Source organism: Hipposideros armiger, unplaced genomic scaffold (assembly GCF_001890085.2).
Source record: "Hipposideros armiger isolate ML-2016 unplaced genomic scaffold, ASM189008v1 scaffold_21, whole genome shotgun sequence".
In the NCBI taxonomy this organism is placed as follows: domain Eukaryota; kingdom Metazoa; phylum Chordata; class Mammalia; order Chiroptera; family Hipposideridae; genus Hipposideros; species Hipposideros armiger.
The window spans coordinates 689,033-699,889 of NW_017731371.1; the positions used below are offsets into that span (position 1 = coordinate 689,033).

Genomic DNA, 10,857 nt, shown 5'->3' on the forward strand with positions numbered 1-10,857 from the left:
TAAGTAGTAAAACAGACAAATTTCGTCGTAGCATAAGGTATGGGGCATATTATACTATGGTTATAGATGCCACTATGGAGTATTTGTGAATTACTTTGAACAGACATTAAGTGATTGTTCTTATTCCAATCTTACTGATTTGTAAGGTATTAGTGGCAGTAAAAGCCACCCTGTGACTTGTAGCCAAGTCGTTTTGACCCAGTAGGAAATTATCTCATATGTCCTTCATCCTGTTTTCAGTTCACCATCCTCCCCAGCTTCCAGGAAGTCCCAGTGGAAATCCCCAGATACAGATGATGAGTCTGTAGCCAAAAGCAAACCAGGAGCCCAAGAGGGGATGCAGGTTCTTGGAAGCCTGTCAGCATCCAGCCGGGCTAGGGCAAAAGCAAAAGATGAAGATTCTGATAAAATCCTGCGTCAGTTATTGGGAAAAGATATCTCAGAGAATGTCTGCACCCAGGAAAAGCTGTCCTTGGAATTCCAGGATGCTCAGACTTCCTCTAGAAATTCCAAAAAGATCCCCCTGGAGAAGAGGGAACTGAAGTTAGCCAGGCTGAGGCAACTGATGCAGCGGTCCCTGAGTGAGTCCGATACAGACTCCAACAACTCCGAGGACCCCAAGAGCACGCCCGTGAGAAAGGCCGACAGACCCAGACCGCAGCCCATCGTGGAAAGTGTGGAGACCATGGACAGTGCAGAAAGCTTACACTTGATGATAAAGAAACACACCTTGGCATCAGGACGTAGGTTTCCTTTTAGTATCAAGGCCTCCAAGTCTCTGGATGGTCATAGCCCATCTCCCACCTCAGAGAGCAGTGAACCAGACTTGGAATCTCAGTGTCCAGGCTCAGGGACTACTCCCCCAAACCAGTCCCCTGGAGACCCCTCTCAACCGAACCCTGACAGCACTGCTGCCCAGAAAGTGGCCACAAGCCCCAAGAGTGCCCTCAAGTCTCCCTCTTCCAAGCGCCGGACATCTCAGAACTTGAAACTCAGAGTTACCTTTGAGGAGCCCGTGGTGCAGATGGAGCAATCAAACCTTGAACTAAATGGAGAGAAGGACAGAGATAAGGGCAGGACCCTCCAGCGGACATCCACGAGTAGCGAATCAGGGGATCAACTCAAAAGGCCTTTCGGAACCTTCCGATCCATCATGGAGACGCTAAGTGGCAACCAGAACAATAATAACAACTATCAGGCAATCACCCAGCTGAGGACCTCCACACTGCCCTTAACCTCACTCAGCAGGAAGACAACAGACACCAAGGGAAATCCTGTGAGCTCTGCTAACAAAGGAAAGAACAAGGCGGTGAGTGCTATCTGGAGAATATCTCTTTTTTTTTTCCTTTGAATTAATTATGTCCTTTCTGACAGACACTACAGAGTGTTGACCTTTGCCACCTTGAGGTAACCCTCAGAAAAATTCCAAAGGGATGCATGGACAGCCAAATTCAAATTCCAGTACATACCCTTTGCTCTTCATTTGGAAAAATACTCTGAGAGAAATATTAAACCACAGGAAATTATACTGTAGTCCCTAAATTTCCCTAAATAGTTTGATCCTTGAGTATTAGGAGTCTTAGGCTGGGAAGCATTTCTACAGGATTAGACCACCAATCGATGTGAAGTCAGGCCCTAATTTGGCGTGGATTCTGCCCCAAGAAGACTTTGTTCTCCTCGTGTGACTGGATAGTTTATTCTCAAGCCCAATTAAAGAGCACATAAATAGAAACTCCATTTCTAAAGTCTTAACTACTCAACGTTGAGATGACCTTTGAAATGCATACACCACAGGGACCTCCACAGTGGCATTTTCTGATGCAGGCCCCTAAGTTTTGATCAGAAAGTTCTAGCCGCAGTCTGAAGTGCTTGCCAGTACACAGGGGATGGCAGCATGTGCCACCAACTTCATTCTATAATTGCCTTTATTGGAAAACCATGCACTATAATCTGTGGTTTAAATTCAGAGAATAAGAGATACAAACCTCTTTTTAGGCAATGTTTTCTACATGCTCTGTGCAAGCCATGCCATCAAAAAAAAAAAATGGTATAGCAGCCAAAATGCAAAACTCTGAGCAATGGAAGGACCCTGAGTAACCATCATGCAATCTAGAGAGTCACAACCTGCATAATTTATTATTTGCTAAAAAGTAAAATCTCAGGGAGGTCTAAGAACTCTCTAATTCTCTCAAGTTTTAGTTAGTATCTCTCTCATTAATTGAACCCCAATTGATTTCCACCGTGAATTGTCTTTGTAATAAAGGACTTTATTTTAGCGTGTGTTTATTTCGGCTAGAAAAGTCCCACTTGTGCGCCAAACACCAGATCCTTGGGGTTCAATATGTCCAAACGTACATTGCTCGATCAAGCTTTTCCAAGAAACTTAATGGGTTCTCTTGCTCAGGGGTAAAAGGCTTATCGCAACAGTTCCCCGTGTTCCTCTGAAGCTTCCGTCCTAGTCTAATCTCTCTCCTGCATGCCTCCTGATTGTTGAGACTTGTGCATGTGCTGAGCTTGCTGCATGTTTTCAGATGATTTTTAATTGCACCTCTCTAGGCGATGTCCAGCAGCTGCATCAACCTTTCCTCTAACGCGCTGATTGAAGAGCACCTGCGTAACTACGCACGGTACGTGGTGTAGGGAAGCATCGTGCAACCGCGCCATGCCTTCGCTTTGAATTGCATGTTCTTTTAAATCATGTTCCTGGAGCACCTTGAACAAGGGCTGACTCCAAGGAAGAAGACGCTTACAGCGCTTTCCCCCAATAGAAGCAGGCAGACTTGTAACTGGACCTCAGAAAGGGAGCAAGTGCCTTAGAGGAGGGGCTTTATTCCAGCAGCAGAGGGCCGAGGAGTCTACGGCAGCTCACAAACATGCTGTTTCCCAGTTGACTTTGGCTTTCAGTCTTTGTTTTAATGGAGTCAAGTACCAAGTAAGTATAAAAATTAAATTTCCTGTCATGGGTGGAATGAGTCAACCTCCAATCAGAATCAGAACCTTGAAGCAGAGCGGAGGTTGTATTTCATTGTTGATCGGAGACTGAAAGCTCCTTTCGTCACCATCCTGCTGCCCTCGGGAGAAGCCAGGCCCTGCCATTCTGAAATTGCTCCAGCTTAGCATTTGGAACCACAATGCCAGTCAATAAGCCAGTTCCTGAGCCCGCCCCTACCCCCAACAAAACAAGGGTTTTTCTCAAATAAAATATTTACAATTTAAAATGCATGGACTGTGTACATAAAAGGATCATCTTGGAGGTCACAGGTGGTTCAGGTACCTCCTTGGGCAAAGTCCTTCTGTAGCACAGCTCTCTTTCAGCCCACTGGGGAAATACCGAGGCTGCCAAAAAAGCATATACACATGACTTGTATTCCTCTTTTGTTATCGCCTATGTTGAGTATTACAATTTTAATACAGTTTTTTCCTTTGTTAAAATGTATGTACATTTTTTGGAGCCCTCTGTATGCACCACTCCCTGACAGGGCAGGAAGTAGGGGAGGGGAAGCGAATGCAGTCTTCGCCCCTTCCTGGTTTATTTCAGAAGAGTTAAACACCAAATCCATTTTGAAAGGACACGACCACTTTTCATTTAAATTCAGTTCGATTAAAATGAGTCATGTAAATTAAGTTTAAGTATATAAAATAAGTGTATTTAAATTAAATTTAAACAAATCATTTAAAATGAAAATATGACACGCCTTCCAGCACTCTTCCAAAATCCTCCAAAATGTTTGTGTGAGTGTGTATATGTGTGTATATATCATTATACTCGCACACATATGAGTGTATATGTTGTGGATATGAATTTTAGTTCTGAAGACTAAGGTGTGAGAAACATCACTTCTTTTTTTTCCCCCTCTAAATTGTGAATTTGTTCTGCTCCAGGTCTCTATTCAGGCTAGAGGAAAAGGAAATCTCAGTCATTTTAGGGGGTACCCCTAGGGGTCTCATTAATTCAGTGCATTGAAGGAAGTAGCCTGGAGGTTTGGTATTTACTGGTCACCAGCATCCTGCTTTGTCAGGCTCACGTGTTGCCTAAACCTGTGCTGCTTCCTGTCCCACTAGAGCAGAGAATCAAGCTGTCCTGAGAGCCCCAGTGTCTGGGGTGGGAAGGAGACAGAAGAAAACACCCATTACCTTCCCAGACATTAGTATTGGCCCATTTCTGTTTCTCCCAACCTACCTTCGCCACCCCAGTACCCTTCTCTGTCCCCACGTTATGTTGGTGTGTCTTCTGGTGCCTGGAAAATTCCGCTGTTGTCTTCAGCAGAAGTCACCCGTGGGATGGAAGCACAATGACTTAGCAAACTCTTTGGGAGGGGGACGGACCTCTCATTTCTTCCAGCTCCTACAAGACAAGTTAGTATCATCGTAGATCCTCCTGCCAGAAATATCTCATCCTGTCTCGTTACAAGCAAGGGAACAAGGCTGAACGACCTCCTATAATAGGATTACAAGAGTCAGAGCACAAAATGGAGTTTGGGGCCACTCGGATACCTGACACAAGGTTGACACTGTCCTACTCAGTTTAAGGAGCAGTTCTTCTAAATGCTCGGTTTTGAACCTTCAGAGTCACGGGTTAACAGAGTTTTCTTTCAGTGACAAACAGAAACCCCGAACTAAAAATGTTCGTTCGTTTAAATAAGCATCCTGACCACTTCCCCTGCCTCCCTTATAAATTACCTGAGCTTTATCATGGCATTAGTTGGGTATGTGTTGCATAGAAAGGGAAAACCCACTAGCTTGTTCATGCTAGAGAGGGGAGGCTTTCTTTTCTGATTCACTCATAATCACACAGAGGCAGAGAGAACCAGCCCAGTTCACTCACCCCTTAGATAAAGTAAGGATGAATATCTCTAGTTGAAATAAGGACTCTTTAGAGAAATTGAAAATAGCATGGGAGAGTGGGCATGAAAAACACCTAACTGACTCTTGTGCCTGCTTCATTTTGTCCATGGGACCTATAGAAAAAGCATCCCATAGAAAGATGCAAGAAAGAAAGGAACCCAAGTGTTCTTCTATCAGTGATGCCTTCAAATCTTGGACCAAGAATTTGCTTTAAGACCCAAAGGCTCCTCTCGAGTAGCAGGGATGACCCGGGACGGCATATGGGTACCAACAGCCATGTTGGGCTAGAGCTGGCTCCAAACATTATGCCACTAAGTAGCCTTATCAGGAGAGCCCTGGGAGACAGAAGGAGGCAGTGGACCCTAGTTTCAGGCATACACTGGAATCATATTTGATCTCCTAAGAAAATTTTATCTTTCCAGGCCAAGGAAAAATAGGGGCAATAAATACAATGTCAGCTCTGTGAGGGGGTTCAGTTTGCTATTTATTTTTTCTAAATTGGTCCCAGCTTGATAGCAAAGAATCTAAATTTCTTTTCAATGCCCTTTAAAATTGGATTCAACTCTATTACTTTGAACAGCTTTCCCAGTGTGTTTTAACTGCAGAGGATGACTTTGTTTATAACAATCAGATTAATCTTTACTTTTTCTTATAAAGGACAAATTGGTTTTGAGTTATTACAACTCCAAGGGACTGGTTGCAATTACTTGTCTTAAAATGCCAATAGGACATTCATTTCCCAGCGTTTAAGTCTCTCTGAGCTCTGTAGCAAATAAAGTGAGCATTGGTTTCAGTTCTGGACAGGCAGAGGCCGTGAACCCCTGGCCACCACCAGTCACACCCTCTCTGACTACAGTGGCACTATAGCCTGAGGGGTGAGCATCTTGAAACCCCTAGTCCTAAGCACCAACATGAAAGTAGATCCCTTAAAAAACGTTAAGCAATAAACACCATTAGTGTGGGTTTTACTGTGAAGGAATTAGCCATACTGGGAATTATATACATCTGGAGCCAAGAGCTAGTACCACATATTTTGCATAGATGTCAAGGTTGTTCAACATCCACTTCAAAGAAAGTGATGTGTTTGTTTGGCCTGAGATGATGTGAGCATGTGACGATCGATGGTCACTGGCTGTGCCCAGTAGGAGGTCAGAGTTCAGGGTACCCCCAAGCCCACCAGCAGACACACACACTTGGGTCCTTATTGTCAGGACATCATACTAAACGTAAAAATGAGCCAGGATGTGGAAATCATTCAGAAAGTAGAGGTGAGGCCTTGGCTGAAACCTGACTCAGGCGGAGCGTCCCCTCAGCCCCACGAACAGCATTTCCAGAATCATGAGGGGAAAATGCAGTCAGCCCAGACAGGAATCCCCGATCCTGCTCAACAAATGCATCCTTGCCGTAATTTCTCTGGATGTGATAAAATAAACACATTTTAATCTTGTCTTAAATTTTTTACCTCAAAGTATTTATTTTTTACCCATACACTTTTTAAGGATTCTTGACAGGATAATTAGATAATTCAGCCATAGGTGTGTTTCCAAGCTTCCCGGGTATGTGTTGATTGCATAGTCCTAGAGTGAACCCCCTAGAGCAGAGTGAAGCTTACTGATGTAACAGTTCAGAAAAGTATACTAAGGTGCTGATACTAACAGGGTCTTTAGTAACACTGTATACATTAGACGATCCACTGAAAAACTATACTTGCCAATTCTGAGCTCTGATCTGAAGTATGTTTTTCTGTGTTGTCATTTCTAATTCTATTACCAGAGCCAGTCAATCAGCAGGTATTGATGCCAGGGACTTGTGGTTACCTCTGCTCCAGAAACCCCTGTGTGGTCTCCTTCCCTTCCACCCCTCCCCCGGTGTCCCCAGGTCTTCCTTGCTCCCTGCACAACTCTTGTCTCTCCCACCCTCACCCCTGCCTCCCTAGGGTTCAAATTAGTTTCAAAGAGAAAACCTGTATTTCTTACTGAAGCTTTGTCCATATGACTTGGAGGAAAAGAGGAAACCCCGATCTTGAACTATTTCTCCAGATTACAGTAATTAAGTGATAGGCTCTCCTTTGAAACGGGGCACGATTTTACGTTGTCATTGGCCGTTGCATAGTAGAGAAAAATATCCATGTCATGGGAAATAGTTAAAATGATCAGATCTTTCCAGTGCACAACCACAATTTCACACTCTTTCTAACAGCTGCCAGAGTACCCAAGATTGATGAGAGCATGATTCATAAACGGAATTTCTTTTCGTAAGCTCCTTACAACCCCCAGGAAAAGGAGAAAGCCTGCTCCACCACAGGAAGATGGTGAAACAGTGTAGAATCAAAGTGTGATGAGCTGAGACATAGAACAAGCTATTACAACTAAGATCCTGTGTTCTGCCTTAAAGCCCTGGCTTTGGAAGGCAGAAAATGAACATGTGCACACCCATGAACTGTAGGTAGGGGGTACGGAGTGGGGGGAGAGACCTACCTTGAAAACCAAAATCATCCCACTAGAAATACATTCTTTTAGCATGCTCATCTAGTTTAAATGTAGTCACAAAACTTAAAAACAACTCCCTTCTCCTACCTCGTCCCCCCTTTCCTCACTCCCCCCACGGTCCAGTTTTGAATTGTGGAATTTCGAGGGGGATGCATGTTCTATTCATATCATAACTGCACCACACGTCTGCCATCCCTCGGATGTCTTTCTACTAAAAGAGCAGAGTTTATACACTCTCTTAAGGCTGGAGTTTTTAAAGAAACAGCAAGCTGTTGAGGTTTAAAAGTACCAGATAGAGATTTTACCCACATACCTTCCAGCACCTTCGCTAAGCATTCCCTATTCCAACCACAGTCATCTGGGTTTTCCTTCCCACTGTGAGAACAGGGCAAATATGTCACCTTCCTGAATGCCACATCCCTGGATTGCCAGTGTCCTCATTTCAACATCTGTAGCTCTAAGTCACGCATTTTGATGAGCCCGAGTGAGGCCTGGTCCCTTCATTCAGCAAGATCAGAAGCAAGAGAATTAAAAAAGAAAGCAGTTAAAACATGGTAAACTCCATGAAAGGCATAAGAACTTCATGAGAGGAGTGACCCTGGATAGCACCATTTGTATCCCCGGTATCTAACGTGGTGCCTAACACATGGTAGGGACTTCAGAAATATTTGGACAGAGAGAGAGCTAGAGAAAGGAAATGGAGGAGGAAGAGAGAAAAAGATAAAACAAAAAGGACTAAGGCTGTCATTCCACAGAAAGACTGGTGTGCTCTGTATAAATCTAGGCCTCTGATTACAAGTCCGCCTACCGACAGTTTCAGTTTGGGTACTTGGAGTACAGGTTTTTATTCTTGGAACCAGAATCCCATATTTTTAGTAGATGGGATGTATAGATATGGTCTCAGGAAAGCTCTGAAGGAGAACACTCAAGTATCAATGCCTCTTTATTTTGGTTATCAGTGGAAATATAATGCTTGCCCCTGGACCCTGTCAGACTCATCCTGAAGTAAGTTGCTTTCTGGACTCTGGAAATACAGAATCCATGTCTAGATGAGTCAGCAAGTTAGAATACTTGAAAAACTGTTTATTTAAATTCGAGCCTTTTTTTCTTTCCAATTTTGGTCGCTGAGAATGTGATTTTATATCCAAAAGTGAAATCAAGGAGCAGCAAATTATCCAAATAATTCATGCCATAATTACCCAAATACTTTTGTTCTTTTGAACACTGGTAATTCAGGACTGGTAATTGAAGGGTGCAGGGAGGCTTGAATTAGCCTGATATTATTAAGATAAATGCTCAGATTAACATTTTACTTGGTATAGATTCAGCTCTAATCATGCTGCATTTTGTCCTGCAGATGGTGTTCTTTTTAATGTTTTTGACCGCACCACGCCTCATATTAAAGCAGAAATACTACATATGTCCATCCATCCACCTTCCCGCTTCTGAAATATTGTTGGCATTTGGTCGTTATCTTCTCTCCCATTTCCCTTATTCATTTAGGTTGATGCCTTGTTTATGTCTTTACTTTTTCATGTTAGTGTTGCTTTGTAAGAAAGGGGTGATAAGTGTGTATATTTAAACCACCAGGTTTAATTGGAAGTTCCTAGAACACCTTTTAACCAACCAGGTTTTTCTTTCACCTTCTCCCTTTCTTGCCTATGGACAACTCTCTAAGGTTCTATTCAGAGGAAGAGGTAAAAATAAGAATTATAACTTTCAGATTGTGACGATGATCAAATATTTACTAGGACACTGAATAGAGACTACATGGTATTTGTAAGTGAGCACACTTTTGAGGCCATAAAACCACACTTGGGGTTCTCCATCTGAATATGTCCTCATGTTAGTATGTATTATACCATTTCCAGAAAGTTTGCTTTTGTCTGATGGCACCAGAAGGAAATTTAGTAATATGTAGGCTTGTCCACCCTCAGGAGATAACTCCTCTCTGGAAGCTTTTATACCCAGAATGGTACTAATATCTCATGAAAATGAATGCATCTATGTTGAGGAAAATTCACTGAAAAGCATAACTGTTCCAAGGTTTGAGCTTGAATTTCTGGTTCCACGGGTTTACTAGGTATTGAGTATTAAGGGAAAAACAAGCATTATTGTTCCCTAGTTTCTTCTTTTCCCCAAAGATTTACCAACATGGTACTACTCAGCAATCACACACCCAAAGAAAAAGCACCTCCCTTAAACTATTAATAATCAAGCTTATTGGAGAATAAAAGTTGTCACCAGTGAATCCATCTAAATATCTCATTTCCACTCAACCAGCAGTACTGTCTATTTTGTTCGTGATAAAATTCACTGACTATAGAATTTTGATTGATTGACAAATCAATCAATGATTGATAAATGATTGATAAATTACTTCCGGAGCCAAATTTAAAAATGCTCGCTGTGTGTTATGACATGACTCTTGCTCTTATTTTTTAAAGAATGGTTTATATGAAAAGAATAATTTGCCTACTGGAATGAAGGGTGGTTTCTGTGGGGATAATTTCCATTTTTGGTGAGTTGTTTAGTGATATTGTCGTGTAACTTGACCATAGTTTTATCTAATTTTGGCCTCGTGGTTTTCCTTCTGCTTAGGCATAATGACATCAATAGAAAAATGAAGAAACCCTACAGCATAAAGCACATTGCTGAGCCAGAGTCAAAAGAACTCTTCTTGTAAATCACTCTTTTATTATCTCTCATCACTGCCCTTTGGACACCATTGGAAATGTCTGGACTATCCTCTGTGGAAATAGAACCATGAGAACAATGCCTCACCAGCAGAAGAACAGAATGAATACAGGATGCCTTAAATTTATAGTAGTAGACTATACAACACATTTTGGGGTGACATTTGTATATATAACTTGTTTTTAAAGAGATGCTGTTTAAAAGCATGATTGGGCAAATGTATGTTTTTTTAAGATTGGATTGATTCAACCTACTCACAGGACACGCACCAAGCCACTGACTCCATTTTGTATTTCATCAGTTGCATGAGTGTTTGCTAATGTTGATTGAACTTCCCTATCCCCATAATATGGGCAATTTGGGCTCAGCATCTCAGTGAGACCAGGTCAGTGGTATTTTCTGTCACAAGTGTTTTCCTGTCATTTCTACTTTTTGTGTAAAGGAAATAAAATAATGTTAACAGCCACCTATAAGCTTGAGACACCTACTTTCTAATAAATCGGTGATGTTCTGATTTCTAAGGGACTTTGAGAGTATTTTGATTGCTGTTATTTTATTTCAGGAAGAAACTGCCCAGTTTAGCTGTTTTCCCACAGGGATCAAATAAAACATTCTAGTTTTCATTAAGTACTAAAGGATCAGACAAGTATATAAAATAAGTCAATTTCTCTGTCTTCTCAAATCGAAGCGTTGACATGAGAAAACACGAATGACAACCAAGGATTTAGCCCCTACTTGAGTCACTGTTTTCTGCCTCTAACACATTATGAGGCCTGTCTAATCCCTTCAGGAGACAGTGTGGAGCCTGCATTCATAACAGCCCTAT

The 10,857-nt window shown here is 42.2% G+C and overlaps 1 protein-coding gene across 1 annotated transcript in view; it reads left to right on the forward strand.

Moving 5' to 3' along the window:
- The window catches only part of SNCAIP (synuclein alpha interacting protein), a 150,522-nt gene extending 139,973 nt beyond the window's left edge, over positions 1–10,549 (forward strand). The window contains exons 9-11 of the mRNA XM_019635308.1: positions 241–1,309; positions 2,557–2,627; positions 9,936–10,549. Coding sequence (XP_019490853.1) covers positions 241–1,309; positions 2,557–2,627; positions 9,936–10,020 — 1,225 coding nt within the window. The 3' untranslated portion in view covers positions 10,021–10,549. The remainder of the gene's footprint in view (positions 1–240; positions 1,310–2,556; positions 2,628–9,935) is intronic.
- The last annotated feature ends 308 nt before the right edge of the window (positions 10,550–10,857 follow it).